General features: G+C 42.8%; 2 protein-coding genes across 3 annotated transcripts in view; one reads left to right on the forward strand and one right to left on the reverse strand.

The window, feature by feature from the left end:
- CFAP90 (cilia and flagella associated protein 90) overlaps window positions 1-17,935 on the forward strand; it is a 69,944-nt gene extending 52,009 nt beyond the window's left edge. Inside the window, exon 5 of the mRNA XM_056520732.1 lies at window positions 12,054-17,935. Within this exon, the coding sequence (XP_056376707.1) occupies window positions 12,054-12,233 (180 nt within the window). The 3' untranslated portion in view covers window positions 12,234-17,935. The remainder of the gene's footprint in view (window positions 1-12,053) is intronic.
- Window positions 17,936-18,071: 136 nt separating this feature from the next.
- The window catches only part of ADCY2 (adenylate cyclase 2), a 532,901-nt gene continuing 528,333 nt past the window's right edge, over window positions 18,072-22,639 (reverse strand). For both annotated transcript variants that reach the window (XM_056520731.1, XM_056520730.1), the window contains one exon: window positions 18,072-18,782. In XM_056520731.1, the coding sequence (XP_056376706.1) occupies window positions 18,630-18,782 (153 nt within the window). In that variant the 3' untranslated portion in view covers window positions 18,072-18,629. The remainder of the gene's footprint in view (window positions 18,783-22,639) is intronic.

A 22,639-nucleotide genomic window follows, 5' to 3' on the forward strand; every position in this document is an offset into this window, starting at 1 on the left:
TGACCAGATACTCAAAGTGTCCATCTCTAGTGTTAAATGCCATTTTCCATTCATCCCCCTCTCTGATACGGATGAGATTATAAGCACCTCTTAAGTCCAGTTTGGTAAAGATGTGGGCACCTTGGAGGCGATCAAAGAGTTCAGAGATGAGAGGTAGGGGGTAGCGGTTCTTTACCGTGATTTTATTAAGACCGCGGTAGTCAATGCAAGGACGTAGGGAGCCATCTTTTTTGGACACAAAGAAAAATCCGGCTCCGGCAGGAGAGGAGGATTTGCGGATAAAGCCCTTTTTAAAATTTTCCTGGATGTACTCAGACATAGCAAGAGTCTCTGGGGCAGAGAGAGGATAAATTCTGCCCCGGGGTGGAGTAGTGCCCGGGAGGAGGTCAATAGGACAGTCATAAGGCCTGTGAGGAGGTAGAGTCTCAGCTTGTTTTTTGCAAAAAACATCCGCAAAGTCCATATAGGCCTTAGGGAGACCGGTTACAGGGGAAACCACAGGGTCACGGCAAGGAGAACTGGGAACCGGTTTAAGGCAGTCCTTGAAACAAGAGGAACCCCAACTCTTGATCTCCCCAGTGGACCAATCCAGGGTTGGGGAATGGTGTTGAAGCCAGGGTAGTCCGAGGAGAATTTCGGAAGTGCAATTGGGGAGGACCAAAAACTCAATTTTCTCGTGATGAGGTCCGATGCACATTAGGAGGGGCTCCGTGCGGAAACGTATAGTACAGTCCAATCTTTCATTGTTAACACAATTGATGTAGAGGGGTCTGACGAGACTGGTCACCGGGATGTTGAACCTGTTGATGAGAGAGGCCAAAATAAAATTTCCTGCAGATCCGGAATCCAAGAAGGCCATAGTAGAGAAGGAGAAGGTAGAGGCAGATATCCGCACAGGCACAGTAAGACGTGGAGAAGCAGAGTTGACATCAAGGACTGTCTCACCTTTGTGCGGAGTCAGCGTACGTCTTTCCAGGCGGGGAGGACGGATAGGACAATCCTTCAGGAAGTGTTCGGTACCGGCACAGTACAGGCAGAGATTCTCCATGCGGCGTCGTGTCCTCTCTTGAGGTGTCAGGCGAGACCGGTCGACCTGCATAGCCTCCACGGCGGGAGGCACAGGAACGGATTGCAGGGGACCAGAGGAGAGAGGAGCCGGGGAGAAAAAACGCCTCGTGCGAACAAAGTCCATATCCTGGCGGAGCTCCTGACGCCTTTCGGAAAAACGCATGTCAATGCGAGTGGCTAGATGAATGAGTTCATGTAGGTTAGCAGGGATTTCTCGTGCGGCCAGAACATCTTTAATGTTGCTGGATAGGCCTTTTTTAAAGGTCGCGCAGAGGGCCTCATTATTCCAGGATAGTTCAGAAGCAAGAGTACGGAATTGTACGGCGTACTCGCCAACGGAAGAATTACCCTGGACCAGGTTCAACAGGGCAGTCTCAGCAGAAGAGGCTCGGGCAGGTTCCTCAAAGACACTTCGAATTTCCGAGAAGAAGGAGTGTACAGAGGCAGTGACGGGGTCATTGCGGTCCCAGAGCGGTGTGGCCCATGACAGAGCTTTTCCAGACAGAAGGCTGACTACGAAAGCCACCTTAGACCTTTCAGTAGGAAACTGGTCCGACATCATCTCCAAGTGCAGGGAACATTGAGAAAGAAAGCCACGGCAAAATTTAGAGTCCCCATCAAATTTATCCGGCAAGGATAGTCGTAGGCCTGAAGCGGCCACTCGCTGCGGAGGAGGTGCAGGAGCTGGCGGAGGAGATGATTGCTGAAGCTGTGGTAGTAGCTGCTGTAGCATCACGGTCAGTTGAGACAGCTGGTGGCCTTGTTGCGCTATCTGTTGTGACTGCTGGGCGACCACCGTGGTGAGGTCGGCGACAACTGGCAGAGGGACTTCAGCGGGATCCATGGCCGGATCTACTGTCACGATGCCGGCTGGCAGGAGGTGGATCCTCTGTGCCAGAGAGGGATTGGCGTGGACCGTGCTAGTGGACCGGTTCTAAGTCACTACTGGTTTTCACCAGAGCCCGCCGCAAAGCGGGATGGTCTTGCTGCGGCGGTAGTGACAAGGTCGTATCCACTAGCAACGGCTCAACCTCTCTGACTGCTGAAGATAGGCGCGGTACAAGGGAGTAGACAGAAGCAAGGTCGGACGTAGCAGAAGGTCGGGGCAGGCAGCAAGGATCGTAGTCAGGGGCAACGGCAGGAGGTCTGGAACACAGGCTAGGAACACACAAGGAAACGCTTTCACTGGCACAATGGCAACAAGATCCGGCGAGGGAGTGCAGGGGAAGTGAGGTATACATAGGGAGTGCACAGGTGAACACACTAATTAGAACCACTTGCGCCAATCAGCGGCGCAGTGGCCCTTTAAATCGCAGAGACCCGGCGCGCGCGCGCCCTAGGGAGCGGGGCCGCGCGCGCCGGGACAGGACCGACGGAGAGCGAGTCAGGTACGGGAGCCGGGGTGCGCATCGCGAGCGGGCGCCACCCGCATCGCGAATCGCATCCCGGCTGGAGGCGGTATCGCAGCGCACCGGGTCAGTGGATCTGACCGGAGCGCTGCAGTAGCGAGAGTGTAGCGAGCGCTCCGGGGAGGAGCGGGGACCCGGAGCGCTCGGCGTAACAGATGTGATGTGGGAGGGGGAGGAGAGGTATTATTTAAATTGGTATGTGGGTAATATGGGTCGGACAGGGCACTGGAACCGGACTTGAGAAATGTATGGGCCAGGGGAGGGGGTTAAAGGAAAAAACTTTTTGTAATTTTGATAGTATGTAAAGAGAATGGAAAAGTAATTTTATAAAAAGAATGTATAATTATTGTTATTGCAAATCAAAAATAAAGTGAAAAAAAAAAATAATTATAACAAAAATAACATCGGTTTTCTTGCTCCTCCCTTTAAACTGTGTGTCATATACTCCGCTCCACCCGTGATTGGTATATCAGTTGTATAATTATGTGGTTCACCACATAATTGAAAATGTTTTAGACTTCAGTATCAATATATTATAGTGGATAATGGGTTTAGCAACATTTTTATTCGGTTTTTATACAAAGTTGCCACTTGTGGTTTGATACTATTAGTTAAAACCTGCATTGGCTAATATTTGTATTGGGTAGTAGTCAGTATCAGACATAGCATTATGAGATATATTGTTACTATTATTGTTATCATTATTGTTGTTTGAGGTGAAGATTTTCTTAGTACTTCTCTGTGTAGGTGGGGACTCCACTCGATCTGCTCAGGAGTTACATCTGGTGGGGGGTGGAGTTCTCCCCTATATATACTGGATGCATCCTTAGTGTTTGTAGTATGACTAAGGCAGCTACTTATCACTCTATGGTCCGTGTGTGCAGGGTACTATGTTTACTTTGCTGTTCCAATAAAGAAGTTTTCTTATCTGTGACTGCGGTACTGGATTTCGCTTCTTCCTACATACTCACAGATCTTTCGGAATTTCCTACATACTCACGCGTGTAGTCCACACGCTTCCATGCACGCCTGAGCCGGTGGTGAGCTGGACATTACTCCCTGAGTGTTTTCTAATTTTTTGTTTTCTATATTTTAGTGCTACAATTTCACTTTTGTGGCTAATTCAAAGAATGCATATGAATTTACGCCATGCACATAGTGCAATTTAGTCTCTTTGGAGATTTCTCAAAAAATGTGTAGTGGAAGCGTGGTGTAGTTTACCATGGCACCCAATCAGATCCCTTCTTTAATTATAAAAATTTTGTTGTGATCTGCGAAAAAAAATAAAAAGCCATCTGATTGGTTGCTATGGTCAACTGCACCACTCTTTCTCTACACGTGTTGTCATCAATCTCCCACTTTTAAATTCCACGACACTATGCTGCTGAATAATGACTGTGCCTAAGGCTATGTTCTCATCACGGAATGTCCACGCTTAGAATCTCTAAGCGAATGTTCCATACAGTGCATGCGCTGGCAGAATATTCTGGCACTTGGACCGCACAGTAATGCGCTGTCTCATTGACAATTATGCATTCCACGAGGCTTCCGCACAAAGAATGATTGCGTTCATTCTGTGTGGACACGGACAAAGGAATTTCTGTTCAGGAAACATCTGGCATGAAAATTTCACTGTGTGCACTGAGCAGCAGTGTCACGTTAAATTAAATGTGACTCTGCTGCAGCGGAATCTCCATGTCCATTTCCTATCCAAAATTTGGAATTGAATTTCCATGGTGTGAACCTAGCCTACAATTCTGGCTGATTACCACATGGATAATCCTCCTTTTGAACTTAGACTAACAGAGTGGAGGGCATAGAGCAGTGTTTCTCTTTTTTTTTTAGATAATTGTCTCCGGCTGTGCGAATTTTGTGAGATTTTTTTAAATGACTTTTTAGCTAATTGTCTCAGTCTGTGCAACTTTTGTGAGACTTTTCTGGTCTAAAGTGCTGCAGAGAATAGACACTAAAGGCCATTAGCAAAATTGACTAAACGCCGTGCGACCTTTCATAAATTTCACATACAATAGACCCATGCTTAGAGACTTTTCTCGTCTAATGTACTGCGGAGAATAGACAATGATGGTAAATCTCCCCCAGTGTATTCTGAGATGTAGGGTGTGAGAATAAAACATGTAAAAAAAGAAAATGGCAGCAGCACACTTGGTCATCAAAATGGAGGCTCTTAGTGCACTTTTTGATCAAAACGTGTCCCCCCATCCACCACGCGGAGGTAGCCTTATATAGGATGGGACCCTAACACAAAAACTGAGCCTAACACTCATAACACTCACCTCTGCTGGGCATATAGCCTCTGACTGGGTGACATGTTGCATCCACTATCATTCCAAACCACCTCCTGTGAAATAGGGGAAGGGATGCACGGCTACAGAGGGAGCCACTCCCCCCAATTTGCATACCCTAAAACAAAAAAAACTAAAATGTAGTCAGCACCTATACCATATACACGGGTGCACACTGCTGTGGCAAGTACAAAACATGTAAAATGGCAGCAGCACACTTGGTAAACAAAATGTAGGCTCTTAGCGCACTTTTTGATCAAAACGTGTCCCCCCATCCACCACGCAGAGGTGGCCTCATATAGGATGGGACCCTAATACAAAAACTTAGCCTAACACTCATATTTTGTTGATAAGGGTGCTGCTGCCATCTTCTTTTTTTTACATGTTTTGTTCTTGCCACAGCAGCGTGCACCCGTGTATTGGGAATAGGTGCTGGCTACATTGTTGTTTTTTTTGTTTGTTTTTGCTGTGTAAATTGGGGGGAGTGGCTCCCTCTGCAGCCGTGCATCTCCTCGCCTATTTCCCAGGAGGTGGTTTGGATTGATAGTGGATCCAACATATCACCCAGTCAGAGGCTATATGCCCAGCAGAGGTGTTAGGGTCCCATCCTATATGAGGCCACCTCCACGTGGTGGATAGTGTTGCTCGCGAATATTCGCAATTCGAATATTATTCGCGAATATCGCATATTCGCGAATTCGCGAATTTCGCGAATATAGCGCTATATATTCGTAATTACGAATATTTGTTTTTATTTTTTTTATTTTTATTTTTTTCTTACAGTACACAACACAGTGATCATCCCTCTCTGCTTCCAGCTTGTGTGGTGTAAAGAAGGCTGTAATACTACTGTGTGAGACTGGCGTGTGAAAATTCGCATATGCGAAAATTAGCATATTCAAATTTGCGCATATACGAATTTCCGGGTGTACTAATTTTGCATATGCTAATATCCCCATATGTTAATTTTCGCATACCCGAATATTCACATATGCGAAAATAAAACGAGAATATAACGAATATGCGAATATTCGCGAATATATGACAATATTCGTCCATATATTCGCGAATATTCGCGAATTCGAATATGGCCTATGCCGCTCAACACTAGTGGTGGATAGGGGTACACAGTTTGATCAAAAAGTGCGCTAAGAGCCTTCATTTTGTTGACCAATAGTGATGTCGCGAACATAAAATTTTCGGTTCGCGAACGGTGAACGCGAACTTCCGCAAATGTTCGCGAACCGGCGAACCGGGCGAACTGCCATTGACTTCAATGGGCAGGCGAATTTTAAAGCCCACAGGGACTCTTTCTGGCCACAATAGTGATTTAAAAGTTGTTTCAAGGGGACTAATACCTGGACTGTGGCGTGCTGGAGGGGGATCCATGGCAAAACTCCCATGGAAAATTACATAGTTGATGCAGAGTCTGGTTTTAATCCATAAAGGGCATAAATCACCTATTATTCCTAAATTATTTGGAATAACGTGTTTTAGCCCCCTTTAGGTAGCACATAGAGCCCCCTTTAGGCATCACATAGTTAGATCCCCCCTTTAGGCAGCACATAGATTCCCCCATATTAGGGAGCACATATTTAGAGCCCCCCTTTAGGCAGCACATAGATTCCCCCATGTTAGGCAGCACATAGTTAGAGCCCCACTTTAGGCAGCACATAGATTCCCCCATATTAGGCAGCACATAGAGCCTCCCTTTAGGCAGCACATAGAACCCCCTTTAGGCAGCACATAATTAGATCCCCCCTTTAGGCAGCACATAGATTCCCCCATATTAGGCAGCACATAGTTAAAGCCCCCTTTAGGCCCCCTTTGTTATTATTTCACAGCCAAAAAAGGTTTTTTTATTTTTTATTTGAACAACTGTCACACCAAATGTGATTTGCACTAGTGTGACAATGAGCAAAAAAGGTTGCCAGCAGAGTTCCCCTTTTAAGCAGAGGTCCCTAACCAGGGTGCCTCCAGCAGTTGCAAGACACACGGACTGAACTTATAGCCCTTTTAATACTGTAGTTAGTTGCTTGAAGGAACTTAAGTTTTACACTTGAGTACCCCTTTTAACCAGCGGTCCCCTCCCAACCAGGGGGCCTTCAGCTGTTGCAAGACACACAGACTGATATTTTAGCCCTAAAAAGGGCTTTTTTGGGTGCTGTCCTTAAAACAGATGTTAGACTAGTGCTTTAGGAGTAAAGTGGACCCTGAATACACCACCTAGCAGCAACCTAGCTATCGCTTTCCCTATTACAGCAGGAGTAGCTTCTCTGTCCCTCCACTTTCTAAGCCTGCAGCATGCCGAATGAAGGTAAAATGGCGTCCGTGCAGGAGGTAGAAGGGTCTGGAAGAGAGGGACTGCTGCTGATTGGCTGTAATGTGTCTGTTGACTCTGACTCACAGGGTCAAAGTTTACCGCAATGTTAAAGTATAGGGGGCAAATCGAACTTCACATATGTTCGCCCGGCGATGCGAACGCAAACATGCTAAGTTTGCCAGGAACTGTTCGCCGGCGAACAATTTGCGACATCTCTATTGACCAAGTGTGCTGCTGCAATTTTCTTTTTTTTACATGTTTTGTACTTGCTACAGCAGCTTGCACCCATGTATTGGGTATAGCTGCTGGCTACATTTTATTTTTTTTTGTTTTAGGGTGTGTGAATACCCACTTTTCCCAGCACAAATACAGAGACTGTCACTGTGTTTGATAACAACCGCAGATTGTTATGTAAATGAAGCCATATGGGTGTTCTTATAGCAGGTAGTGATGTTGAATGACTTTCATTAGAAATTGGAATACTTAACTAAACTAAAGGAAAGATAAGGGTTTACACATCAGCAAGTTCAGATTTTTTTCATATTATAGTTTTTCCATAAAGAAGTAAGTCTGGGTTCACATTAATTGAGTTCCATTAACGATGCATTCACACCCCGTTTTTTACATACGGGTGCCGGATCCGGCTGGGGGAGGGGCAAACCGGGTGCTCCCGTACCCCAGCCGGATCAGCCCGCGACTCCATTTACTTTAATGAGCCGGCCGGAGTCAAACGGTGACTCTGGTCGGCTCAGTTTTGACCCGTATGCGGTTTCCTGACCGGACCTAAAACCGTAGTATACTACGGTTTTAGGGCCTGTCCAAAACCGGATACAGGTCAAAACTGAGCCAACCGGAGTCACCGTTTGACTCTGGTCAGCTCATTAAAGTAAATGGAGTCACGGGCTGATCCGGCTGGGGTACGGGAGTGCCCGATTTGCCCCTCCCCTAGCCAGATCCGGCACCCTTATGTTAAAAACGAGGTGTGAATGCAGCCTAAGATCAGTTTTTATGCAAAAAAAATAAATAAAAGCAACCTCAACTGATGCCACAACTAATGAAAAAATGCATCAGATGTCATCTCCATTTTATACTAGAAAAGTTTTCAGCTGATATATGGACCAGTCTTATGCCAAAAAGACCCTTTAAGAACAATAGGGTCCACTCTGACATTGATTTTTTTCTCTGGCATTTACTAACACTCCAGGAGTAAAACTTCTTTAGATAAATGGGAACTAAGCCAAGCTACAGTGGGGCAAAAAGGTATTTAGTCAGCCACCAATTGTGCAAGTTCTCCCACTTAAAAGATGAGAGAGGCCTGTAATTTTCAACATAGGTATATCTTAACTATGACATAATGATAAATAAAAAAAAAATCATAAAATCACATTGTCTAATTTTTAAAGATTTTTTTTTGCAAATTATGGTGGAAAATAAGTATTTGGTCAATAACAAAAGTTCATCTCAATAATTTGTTATATACCCTTTGTTGGCAATGACAACAATCTTTTGAGGACAAACTTTTCTGCAAGTCTTCACAAGGTTGTCACACACTGTTGCTGGTATTTTGGACCATTCCTCCATGCAGATCTCCTCTAGAGCAGTGATGTTTTGGGGCTGTCGCTGGGCCACATGGACTTTCAACTCCCTCCAAAGGTTTTGTATGGGGTTGAGATCTGGGAACTGGCTAGGCCACTCCAGGACCTTGAAATGCTTCTTACGAAGCCACTCTTTCATTGCCTGGGCGGTGTGTTTGGGATCATTGTCATGCTGAAAGACCCATCCACGTTTCATCTTCAATGCCCTTGCTGATGGAAGGAGGTTTTCACTCAAAATTTCACGATACATGGTCCCATTCATTCTTTCCTTTACACGGATCAGTCGTCCTGGTCCTTTAGCAGAAAAACAGCCCCAAAGCATGATGTTTCCACCCCTATGCTTCACAGTAGGTATGGTGTTCTTTGGATGCAACTCAGCATTCTTTCTCCTCCAAACACGACGAGTTGTGTTTTTACCAAAAAGTTCTACTTTGGTTTCATCTGACCATATGACATTCTCCCAATACTTTTTGGGATCATCCAAATGCTCTGTAGCAAACTTCAGATTGCCCTGGACATGTACTGGCTTAAGCAGGGGGACACGTCTGGCACTGCATGATTTGAGTCCCTGGCATTGTAGTGTGTTACTGATGGTAGTCTTTGTTACTGTGGTCCCAGCTCTCTGCAGGTCATTCACTAGGTCCCCCTCATGTGGTTCTGGAATTTTTGCTCACTGTTCTCGGGATCATTTTGACACCACAGGGTGAGATCTTGCATGGAGCACCAGATCAAGGGAGATTATCCGTTGGTCTTGTAGGTCTTCCATTTTCTTATAATTGCTCCCACAGTTGATTTCTTCACACCAAGCTGCTTGCCTTTTGCAGATTCAGTCTTTCCAGCCTGGTGCAGGTCTACAATTTTGTTTCTGGTGTTCTTCAAAAGCTCTTTGGTCTTGGCCATAGTGGAGTTTGGAGTGTGACTGTATGAGGTTGTGGACAGGTGTCTTTTATACTGATAAGTTCAAACAGGGGCCATTAATACAGGTGGAGGACAGAGGAGACTCTTAACCCCTTAAGGACCAAGGACGTACCGGTACGTCCTTGGTCCTGCTCCCGTAATATAACGCGGGGTTACACGGTAACCCCGCATCATATCACGGCAGGCCCGGCGTCATAGTGAAGCCGCGACCCGCTGCTAATAGCGCGCGGCGCCAATCGTGGTGCCGCGCGCTATTAACCCTTTAGCCGCACGCTCAGAGCTGAGCCACGGGGCTAAAAGTTAAAGTAAGAACTGCCGGTTAGCTCAGTGGGCTGTTCGGTATAGCCACGGCGAAATTGCGGCATCCCGAACAGCTTCAGGACAGCCGGAGGGTCCCTACCTGCCTCCTCGCTGTCCGATCGCCGAATGACTGCTCGGTGCCTGAGATCCAGGCATGAGCAGTCAAGCGGCAGAATCATCGATCACTGTTTTCCTATGAGAAACCAGTGATCAATGTGAAAGATCAGTGTGTGCAGTGTTATAAAGTGAATTAAAAAAAAGTGGAAAAAAAAAGTGAATAAAGATCATTTAACCCATTTAACCCCTCCCCTATAGTGCATTTTTGGTAACTTTTTATATCATTTAAAAATGAATAAAAAGCGATCAATAAGTCCTATCAATGCAAAATGGTACCGTTAAAAATTTCAGATCACGGTGCAAAAAATGAGCCCTCATACTGCCCCATACACAAAAAAAAAAAAAAAAAGTTATAGGGGTCAGAAGATGACAATTTTAAACGTATTAATTTTCCTGCATGTAGTTATGATTTTTTCCAGAAGTACGACAAAATCAAACCTATATAAGTAAGGTATCATTTTAATCGTATGGACCTACAGAATAAAGATAAGGTGTCATTTTTACAGAAAAATGTACTATGTAAAAACGGAAGCCCCCAAAAGGTACAAAACTGTGTTTTTTTCAATTTTGTCGCACAATGATTTTTTTTCCATTTCACCGTAGATTTTTGGGCAAAATAACTGATGTCATTACAAAGTACAATTGGTGGCGCAAAAAATAAGCAATCATATGGATTTTTAGGTGCAAAATTGAAAGAGTTATGATTTTTTAAAGGCAAGGAGCAAAAAACGAAAATGCAAAAACGGAAAACCCCCCGGTCCTTAAGGGTTTAAAGAAGTTAAGTTAAGTCTGTGAAAGCCAGAAATCTTACTTGTCTGAAAGTGACCAAATACTTATTTTCCACCATAATTTGCAAATAAATTCTTTAAAAATCAGACAATGTAAGTTTACAGATTAGTTTTTTTCATTATGTCTCTCATATTTGAGGTATACCTATGATGAAAATTATAGGCCTCTCATCTTTTTAAGTCTGAGAACTTGCACAATTGGTGGCTGACTAAATACTTTTTTGCCCCACTATATATTAAACCAAACTTTTCATGTTGAAAAGAGATTTATATATACTTTATATCTATGTACCTATTATTCTTATCTATAAAATATTTTAAAGTATTATGGTCACCAATATGTTAACAATATTATTATTATTTATCTGTTATATTATTAATGTTATTAATTTGCTGTTTAAGATCACTAATATACTATATAGGGGTTAAGTTCTTTTTCTTGTTATGGATGGGGCCGGCCCCTAGGGGAAGCATAGAGTACTCTTTATTATCTTCGCGATGTGCGGCGTGGTGCGCGTGCGCCAGGCTGCCGGACCCATGGCTGCGTGTGTGTAGCGTCAGGTGACCCGGTCATGTGACCGGGTCTGTGACGCGGCACCCGGAAGCTGGCGGTTATCCCGTATCCAGAGGCGAGCGTGCCGACATCTCGCCGCACAGGTGAGATAAATTACAAATATATGGATATGGCAGTTCATTGGTGTATGCTTATATAAAAGGTAACCCCCACTGGATGCACACCACTCCTCGTTAAAGGCTTTCCTGCCGAAACGCCAGCGTTGGAGTGGTGTCGCTCCAATCTCCTCCTTCCTACCTAGGATATTTTTTGTATGTATACCCCCTAATCTTGCATGTATACCTTTGTGGTGCTGTTTTGATTTTTCTTTTGGATAGTGCTATCCTTTACTATGTAATACTGTTGCACTTTAGTACTGTTTTGCATTATTGCATATATAGGTATCCTGATACTTGATTCATGCATATGCACTTTATTGGGGACAGTAATATTTTATAGTTGTATATTGTCAAAAGGGTTACTGGAGGGGCTCGGAGTGACACCCCTTTGTTTTGCCACTTGTTTTTTCTCCCCTTGGGGATTGTTTCCTCTCTTGTTTTTATGTTCCAAAATAAAGAGATATACTGTTTATATGAATTGGTGAAATGACTCCTTTTTCTTTTGTGTATATATAAAGAGATTTATTATATTATTTATCATAATGTTATTATTTATATAGGAAGCTGCTCGTCCTGTGCCAGTTCTAAGCTCTTCAGAATATGGGAGATACCTTCAGCGCAATGTGGACAATGTCAACAGAGAACATGTTAGAATTGGGCTTGTACGTATGGACTTTTACCGCAAGAATGGGATCAGTAAATCACTGGAGGAAGGCTATGGCCACGTGGCTCCATCATGAGGGTACTTGGAGGTGCCTACTTCAATACTTAAAAATAAAGATTACTTGATCCTAAATACATGTTTTAAAAATGAATGTGTACATATTGCTTTGAAACCCAAGACCTTTTTAAATTGATTCATTTTCCCATTTTAATATAGTACTGTCAGATCACTCAACTTGTTAACACTACAAATATTGTTTTTCTGATTTAAATGGGTACTATAGGAAGCTGAACTTATCAGACACTTTTCACCTGCCCACAGGATTTGCAAAAAGTGTATTATTAGGGGAAGGGTGTGGGGGTTGGGTTGCAAGTGACCGCCCATTCAGTCAATCACCGGCAGAGGCGGGACATCGCTGTAGCCGTTGATTAGCTTAGAGGCCTGTAACTTACCTAGGTCCAGGACATTGAGAGCCTAAGAGGGTTGAGAATGGGCCTCATACAGGAGATTGCAGGGGGCCCCAGTGGTTGAAACTCCTGCGATCAAACACTTATCCCCTATCCTGTAGATAGTGGATAAGTGTCTGATAAGTTCAGTTCCTAGAGTACCGCTTTAATAACTAAATAAATATTCTATTGCTATATAGTAATGTGGGAAACATAATACTCACATATAGCATGTTAATTTAGCAAATATTTAGACAAATTAAATGTTGTGGTTTTTATGAATTTTGGGTTTGTGAGAGAGAAGCAGCAAATGTCTATCGAAAGTCTATAAAAAGTTGTCCTTTTGTTTTGCTGCTTTCCCCAGTTTTGTGGTGGTACATTGCAACATGCTTTTTCCAGTCGCCACTGCACTAGTTTAGTTGGTGGTGGAATGGATGAGGGGTTTGTCTATATTGTGCACAGCCATTCAGCCAGCCAAGAAAAAAAAAAAACTGAAAATGTAGCCAGCACCTAAACCCAATACACGGGTGCACGCTGCTGTGGCAAGTACAAAACATGTAAAAAAAGAAAATGGCAGCAGCACACTTGGTCAACAAAATGGAGGCTCTTAGCGCACTTTTTGATCAAAACGTGTCCCCCATCCACCACGCGGAGGTGGCCTCTTATCGGATGGGTCCCTAAACACTCACCTACCTCAGGCTGGGTGACATGTTGGATCCACTAACGATCCAAACCACCTCCTGTGAAAATAGGGGAGGGGATGCACGGCTACAGAGGGAGCCACTCCCCCCAAATTTGCACAGCAAAGAAAAAAAAAAACTGAAAATGTAGCCAGCACCTAAACCCAATACACGGGTGCACGCTGCTGTGGCAAGTACAAAACATGTAAAAAAAGAAAATGGCAGCAGCACACTTGGTCAACAAAATGGAGGCTCTTAGCGCACTTTTTGATCAAAACGTGTCCCCCATCCACCACGCGGAGGTGGCCTCTTATCGGATGGGTCCCTAAACACTCACCTACCTCAGGCTGGGTGACATGTTGGATCCACTAACGATCCAAACCACCTCCTGTAAAAATAGGGGAGGGGATGCACTGCTACAGAGGGAGCCACTCCCCCCAAATTTGCACAGCAAAGAAAAAAAAAAAACTGAAAATGTAGCCAGCACCTAAACCCAATACACGGGTGCACGCTGCTGTGGCAAGTACAAAACATGTAAAAAAAGAAAATGGCAGCAGCACACTTGGTCAACAAAATGGAGGCTCTTAGCGCACTTTTTGATCAAAACGTGTCCCCCATCCACCACGCGGAGGTGGCCTCTTATCGGATGGGTCCTTAAACACTCACCTACCTCAGGCTGGGTGACATGTTGGATCCACTAACGATCCAAACCACCTCCTGTGAAAATAGGGGAGGGGATGCACGGCTACAGAGGGAGCCACTCCCCCCAAATTTGCACAGCAAAGAAAAAAAAAAAACTGAAAATGTAGCCAGCACCTAAACCCAATACACGGGTGCACGCTGCTGTGGCAAGTACAAAACATGTAAAAAAAGAAAATGGCAGCAGCACACTTGGTCAACAAAATGGAGGCTCTTAGCGCACTTTTTGATCAAAACGTGTCCCCCATCCACCACGCGGAGGTGGCCTCTTATCGGATGGGTCCCTAAACACTCACCTACCTCAGGCTGGGTGACATGTTGGATCCACTAACGATCCAAACCACCTCCTGTGAAAATAGGGGAGGGGATGCACGGCTACAGAGGGAGCCACTCCCCCCAAATTTGCACAGCAAAGAAAAAAAAAAAAACTGAAAATGTAGCCAGCACCTAAACCCAATACACGGGTGCACGCTGCTGTGGCAAGTACAAAACATGTAAAAAAAGAAAATGGCAGCAGCACACTTGGTCAACAAAATGGAGGCTCTTAGCGCACTTTTTGATCAAAACGTGTCCCCCATCCACCACGCGGAGGTGGCCTCTTATTGGATGGGTCCCTAAACACTCACCTACCTCAGGCTGGGTGACATGTTGGATCCACTAACGATCCAAACCACCTCCTGTGAAAATAGGGGAGGGGATGCACGGCTACAGAGGGAGCCACTCCCCCCAAATTTGCACAGCAAAGAAAAAAAAAAAACTGAAAATGTAGCCAGCACCTAAACCCAATACACGGGTGCACGCTGCTGTGGCAAGTACAAAACATGTAAAAAAAGAAAATGGCAGCAGCACACTTGGTCAACAAAATGGAGGCTCTTAGCGCACTTTTTGATCAAAACGTGTCCCCCATCCACCACGCGGAGGTGGCCTCTTATCGGATGGGTCCCTAAACACTCACCTACCTCAGGCTGGGTGACATGTTGGATCAGCCAGCCGCAGGACTTTGCCAAAAAAACAATCGGCAGGTCCAGGAATCTAAGGCTCATTAAGCAGAACATTCAGGGTCTAGATTAGTGCAGCCAATCTCTGAACTTGACACTTCATTTTAATTAACTATTTCCCATGATTGTTATTTTTGTATTCTAGCTACTTACTTGGATTAACTCTTGCTGCCCTGTATTGGATATGAACTTGGACTTCCTAATGTTCCTTATGCCTGCTATTCTGTTATTTGTGGACTCTCCTGATTATTTGACTTGGTCTTGCTTCTGTGTACATATGTCAATTTAAGCTTGGACATATATTCTGTCTACCTGGAATGGACTCTTGACTCATTTGTGTCTCTCTGGATTATCAAAATCGCCAGACAGTGGCTACTCCACAGATGCTACCAAGAACTACTTAGCAGCGAAGTCCATATCTCTGTATATGAGTTAAACAGAGAAAACATATTAACTCTTAGTCCCTACTAACCAGAGAGACCAGAGCAAAAATGACAGTGGAAGTGTAAATGTGTGAGAGTAGTCACAATTAAATTTGGATCTGCATTGTAAGATCTACTAACCATTTAGCCACCTTAATAGTGTCTATAAGTTACTAATGGCTGTCTATATGAAGTATATGTGAATGATCACGAATAACTAATATACCAATGGGATAACCTGTGTTCATTTGGATTTGTATGGACTGATAGGCTATGTTTGGATGGACACTGCCATAGGAATAAACAGTCTAATGTTTGGATAGGGTGGTGCTGAAAGCTACATACTGAAGTGCTATATAACAGTCTGAAGGGACTATATATGGAACATACATTTTCTACTAATCAGCAGAAAAGCTACCAGCATATGTTGGAAGTTTATTCAAAGTGTGAAATGTATAAATTGTAGATATGCTGGTAGCTGAATAGGCTAGTGCTTATTTTTGTAAAAGTTGTTTAGAGAAACCGTTTTTTAGAAGATTAAATAAAATTGATACGTTTTAATGTCACAGTATAATGTCAGAAAAAACACCAAAATGATCAATTTGAAATAAATAGCATGTGCTTCGGAAAAGCAGATGTAATCTCTGTTTGAGGCATTAAAAGTATGCCAAGCCTTTACTTATTCATGGGAGAAAAGGAGCCTAATAAAGTAATGTCCCAGTTTAATTTGAAAGAATATTTGCAGGTCCTCAGTGGAGGATCTAAAGCTTCAACTGAACCTTCAAAATACGTTCCAGGAAAGAAACAGGTGTAGAAAGAATGCCAAACACTAAGACATTTATCAGCCAATCAGATTGCTTCTTTTATTTTTGAAAAGGACACAAAAAAATGAAAGAAGTGATCTGATCTGACCAGATCTTAAAAGGTATCTGACACTTTCGGTCACCTGGCTTGAAATTCCTAAGTCTAGCAGAACAATTGTACACTTTCAGTCTCTTGGGTTCTCTGCAGGTGTTCCTTCACTATTGGCATCATCTTAAAAATTATTTCCTGCATTTGTGCAACATGATCAATTACACTTTTATATGGGGTAGCTTCAGTCTCCCAAGTCTTCGTAGCACCATCAAGCAAGCCCCGAGGGTGTCTACCATACAACAATTAAAATGGTGAGAACCCTGTAGAGGCCTAAGGAACTTCCCTGATCGAGAACAACATTTGTGGGAACATACTGTCCCAATCTTTACCATCTTTGTCAACATCTTTTTTCAACATGAATTTCAAGATCTTACTAAACCTCTCTACCAGCCCGTCAGTTTGTGGATGGTATACAGAAGTTCTCAATTTTTATTACATAGTTCTTTCATCACCTTGGACATAAATTAGGTACCTTGGTCTGTTAAGATATGTTTGGGAAGAACATATGAAACAACTCACAGTATTTCTCAAAGGAATCGCCTCTGGTTGTCAGGTAGCACAATTTAGAATTACCAAAATATATCAAAGGGGGATCTTAATCAAAACCTGTCCATAGGAAAGTTGCAGAGTTGCTCATAGCAACCAATCAGAACAATTTTTCAGAGACCTTTTCAAAATTGAAAGAAGCAATCTGATTGGTTGCTATGGGCAACTCAGCAACTTTTCCTCTGGACAGGTTTTGATAAATCGCCCCTATATCTCTGGCAATCCTGTCAAATGGCACCTCAATGACAGGGAGGGGAACCAAAGTGCTCATGAAATGAAACAGACACTGAAACCTTTAACTGACTGGGAGTACACATTTTACATTAGTTTTCATTTTCTTTAAACCTGGGCAATAGAACATCTGAAAAATTATGCTCCATGGTCTTCTCTGTAACATCTGTCTTATCTGCAGTGTCTCGACCATGGTACAAAGTTGTGACCAAAATGCCCCCTCCATGCATCTCTATTGGAGAGCCAGAGATACCCGAACGCTGTATCTCCTGCCCCTCCCATAGAAATGCATGGAGGGGGCGTGTTGGTCACAGCTTCGTGCCATGGTTTACACACTGCATTCATGCAGAGAGCTTGGGCACACAAAACCACTGGGAAAGAGCTTATCACTTATCTACTGAAATACAGAAAATTTGTGCCAAAGAGGACCATCATTCATTGCCTCTGGTGTGTATTATGGGTGATGGTCACCTAGATATTTTATACTCTTACACTCTGCCTCTTGTTTGGTATTAAGATTAGTATGCTGTACAAAAATTCATGTGAAAAGTACATTTGTTAACACACGTGGATCAACCAAAATGTTAAGGAGTAGAAAGAGAAATATTTAAGTACTGAAATCAGGATTGGACTGGGGTGCCTAGGGCCCTCCTACAGAACTGACTCTGCGGACCCACTGTAAAGGTACCCACCCTTTTATAGACCTTCAGCATGCAGCAAAAACATCACAAAGTTACCATGATTTGCACAAAAAATTGCACTTTTGACACAATTTTGTGAAAATCGCTGAGACATTTTTCTGAACTATTCAGGGGTCCACCGCGGGCTCCACCTGTTTCCCTGTGGGACAGTCCAGAAGAGAGCTGCCGCTTGGACAGTAGGAATGCAAATTTATCAGGATAGGAGTAAGGGTTTCCTTAGATCATTTTAAGTTCTTAAACAATTTACTGAAAAATACAACAAAGGAGCACTAAAAAGATAGAGATATTATTTAATTGAATACTTTCAAATTACTATAATAACAGATTATAGCTCAAAATGTTGACAGGTGTTCATTAAGTTCTTTGGTTATAACAAATTCTATTTCATATATTAACTATTCTATTTCAGATATTAAACTTTTTACCCTGTATGCTAATGTTTTTACAATTCATGTATGCATTAGAAAAAATTATTTTTATTACAGTTTGTACTTTTAAGTATTTACAAAAAGAAGCAATGAAACATTAAAATCCACAATTATATAATTATAGTTAATTTATAGGTAAACAAAATATATAGAAATGTTTAATGAAATTGTTTTTCTTACAAAAGACAATGACAAAAAAGCAAAAACATTTGACACATTGGTACAAAAAAGGGTCCTAAGGCAGTCTGTGCTAAAGTGTACAGTGGGGTGGTTCACCCAATATAACAGTGATTATGAGATGCAAAAGTGAAACACATTCACGTGTTGCAAGAGAATTGGGGTAACTACTTAGTTTTTGAGTCTTTATGGCTACTATAAAAATGTATTATTGTAATTAAAGGAAAACTCAAGATGCTAAATTTCCTTGTGATAAAGATCTTGTTATTTCTGTATGTACAAAATAAGTCTTCAGTTCGCCTTTGCCTTTAACATTAATTATTCCTCGGCATGTGCAAATATATCCTAATGTTACCAGGACATTGCTTGTTTCTTCTGTTACCTAAACGGAGAAAACAATTACAATTAGAACTATTCAAATTATTCAATTATTCAAGTAAATAATTATTCAAGTAAATAATTATTCAATTATTTACTTTAAATGTATAGTCTCTTTACATCTATATATACATCTCAAGTTCTACTTTGGTAACAATTTTTACAGCCATGAGACATGTAGGCTGAAAGCTGCAAATAGAGTTTAGGCATACATGGCATAAGGCTATTCTTAAGGCCAGGCACTATCGATAGTATTTAGAATACTGGGCAGACTAGATGGGCCAAATGGTTCTTATCTGCCAGGGGGGAAATCGCTGGATGTTGTATATCTTGATTTTTCCAAAGCATTTGATACGGTGCCACATAAAATGTTGGTGCACAAATTGAGAAGGATTGGGCTGGGGAGAATGTGTGTAAGAGGGTAAGTAACTGGCTCAGTGATAGGAAACAGAGAGTGGCTATTAATATAAAAAAGTACTTATTCTGATTGGGTGACTGTTACTAGTGGGGTACCACAGGGGTCAGTCTTGGGTCCTATTCTATTTAATATATTCATTAATGACCTTGTAGAGGGGTTGAATAGTAAAGTAGCAATCTTTGCAGATGATACTAAACTCTGTAAAGTGGTCAGGACTGTGCACTGTTACAAATGGATCTGGATAGGTTGGAGTTTTGGACTGGGAAGTGGCACATGAGGTTCAACACTGATAATGCACATGGAGAGGAAAAATCCAGGCTGGGATTATGTATTAAATGGGAGCACACTTGGGACGACTGACATGGAAAAGGACTTAGCGGTCTTAGTTAATAGTAAATTTAGCTGTAGTGACCAGTGTTGGGCAGCTGCTGCCAAGGCAAATAAAATCATGGGGTGCATCAATAGGGGCATTGATGCCCACGACAAGGAAGTAATTCTACCGCTGTACAAATCACTAGTCAGACCACACATGGAATACTGTGTACAGTACTGGGCACCAGTGTACAAGAAAGATATAGTGTAGCTGGAGAGGGGTCAATGACGGGCAACCAGAGTAATAATGAGAATGGAAGGACTACAGTACGCAGAAAGATTATCAGAATTAGGGTTATTTAGTTTAGAAAAAAGAAGGCTTAGGGGAGACCTAATAACTATGTATAAATATATCAGGGGACAGTACAGAGATCTCTCCCATGATTTATTTATACCCAGGACTGTATAAAAAGGGGGCATCCTCTACGTTTAGAGGAAAGGTTTCTACACCAGCACAGATGGGGATTCTTTACTGTAAGAACAGTGAGACTGTGGAACTCTCTTCTGGAGAAGTTGGTGGTCATGGTGCAGGGCCTGGATGCATTTCTGGAGAGTAATAACATTACAGGTTATGGATACTAGATTTATAGGGACAGAAGGTTGATCCAGTGATTTATTCTGACTGCCATATTTGGAGTCGGGAAGGAATTTTTACCTCTAGTATGAGGGTTTTTTGCCTTCCTCGGGATCAACTCAGTAGGGACTCATTAGGGATAAAGGTTGAACTCGATGGATTCTTTTTTCAATCTGGTCTTTTTTCAATCTTATGAACTATGTTACTATGTTACATTCTATGTTTCTATGTTACTGTGACTCCCAATGAAGAGTACAAGAATGAAAAAATCAAACCAGCGAGCCAGCCACCCAAAAAGCAGAGCCTAAGGACAAATGTAACTAAGGCATACCCAAGGTAAAATCTGGGCTTAGGCCTCGGCCCATGTCGGGCCATGTTTCTGAAGGCAGGACATATCCACTGGAAGATATAACCCTTGGGGGCCATAACCCCCGGCATCAGTCAAGATAGAGTCGGCACTGGAGGAAGGGTTGTTTGGAGAGAAGCCCAGTGACAGACAACTCAACGTGAGGACAATTTTACAGTAAGGAAACTCGTTGGACCGAGATTGAATGAGAGAAGAAACCAGAATTGCAGTAGTGACAACCTCAGGTAACAAAAAGAGGCATACAGATGCAGGTTTTTCCACTGTTAGGCTATGTTCACACTACAGGATGTCCGCATAGAGAATCTCCGTGCAGACATTCCGGACACTGTGGTTCAGCGGCATAATATGCCGGCACTAGGACCGCAAAGGAATGCGCTGTCTTATAGACGGCTATGTATTCCGTATGGACTCCCCACAAGGAATGAACGTGTTCCTTCTTTGTGCAGACACGTAAAATAAAATTCCCATGCCGGAAACATCTGACTCAGATTATGCTGTGCGCACAGCGAAGCAGAATCCTGCTGAATGTAATGGGACTCTACTGCAGCTGAGTCTCCAGTTAGGCCATGTTCACATGTCAGAATTTCCATGCGTGAGGGTATATGTAACACTATTCGTTACAACCATTGAATGTTGGGAACAACAACTAACATATATTGATGTGTGTACACTAATACTAAATTAACTGTATTATTATTCAATAGTCTGCTGAATATTTGGTTTAGAATTAATAGAACCATGCGTGGGACAGCTGGAGGAAGCTGATTTCACTAATAGTTGCGACCTGCAATGAATAATAGGTGGATCATTGTTTAATATCTTGTAGGAACTAATATCCTTAATGCAACAAGAGCCTAGTTATAACCAGGTATGGACAAAGAATAATTATTTTACCTATGTGAATGCAAAAATAGTGATGGATTTATGACCTGGCATCATTTCAGAGGGGATACAACTCATGAATTTTTCTCCCTCTAATAGTAAACTGTGTTGGATGAGAAGAGAACAGAACTTGATTTTCACTTTATGTAATGCAGGACAGTATAGTACTATCCTATGTGGTAAAGGTGATGGCCCATGAAACTATAATGGTCTCATGGGGGTAGATCAGGGTGGATCTAGATTACACACCATGCCCATGTCTAGTAGGAAACCTAGAAAGGAGAAAAGCCTTAAACTGTCCCTGTCGTTAGCCAAAACTTTTTATATAGTGTAGATCAGTGATTCTCAACCTGGGGTACAAGTACCTCCAGGGGGTACTTGAAAAAAAAAAATCAGTTATGGCAGCCACAGCCACTGGTTACTGGTCTGGACCACTTTGAAAGAAATGGTAGGCTGATGTCACTGCACCGATGAGCAGAGCAAGAGGACAGCAAAGGGGAAGCGTGGGCACTGGGCTGCTGTGGGCAGTAACTACCATCAGCTTTGTTGCTTCACTGCCCTACAGACCAGAGACCTACTACTATGAGCCATAGCAATAGGCCCCAAGACCAGAGGAGCACCAAAGTGGGACAGTATGGCCGTCTACAACTATATATGGGGTCAGTTTGGGGGCCTACAGCTACATTTGGGGGTACAGAGGGGGCCTAACAATTTTATGGGGATGCAATGTGGGTACAATTACTGAGTGTGACAATAAACATGTAGAGTTTGTAAATAGGTGGGTATTGTACTACAGAAAGGAGCCTAAAATGTTTGTTTGGATGGTTCTGTGGAGAAGTCTTGTATGGGAGAAATCTTAATGGCCAGATAGTGAAGAAAAGAAAATTGAGCTGTCAAGGGGTACTCAGGCAAAAAAGGTTGAGAACCACTGATATATGATATGTATATTTGTAATATACCTTGGTTAAAAATGTGGATATTTTTGGGTGAAAAAATGCTGTCCCTCCAGCTATTGTCTGTGTGTCTCTGTGAGGAGACCAAATACAGGAAGTATGGGCAGAACAAGAAAGTGTGGACTAAAACTATACACATTTTTTAACCAATGTTTATTACAAATATACATATAATGTTATTTTCTACATTATATAAAAGTTTCTGCTAATGACATGTACACTTTAATTAAACACTGTAAGGGCTTGTTCACACGGCCGTCTGTCCCCGTTTTTTATATCCCCGTTTCAGTTCCGT

The sequence above is a fragment of the Hyla sarda genome, chromosome 5 (assembly GCF_029499605.1).
Source record: "Hyla sarda isolate aHylSar1 chromosome 5, aHylSar1.hap1, whole genome shotgun sequence".
In the NCBI taxonomy this organism is placed as follows: domain Eukaryota; kingdom Metazoa; phylum Chordata; class Amphibia; order Anura; family Hylidae; genus Hyla; species Hyla sarda.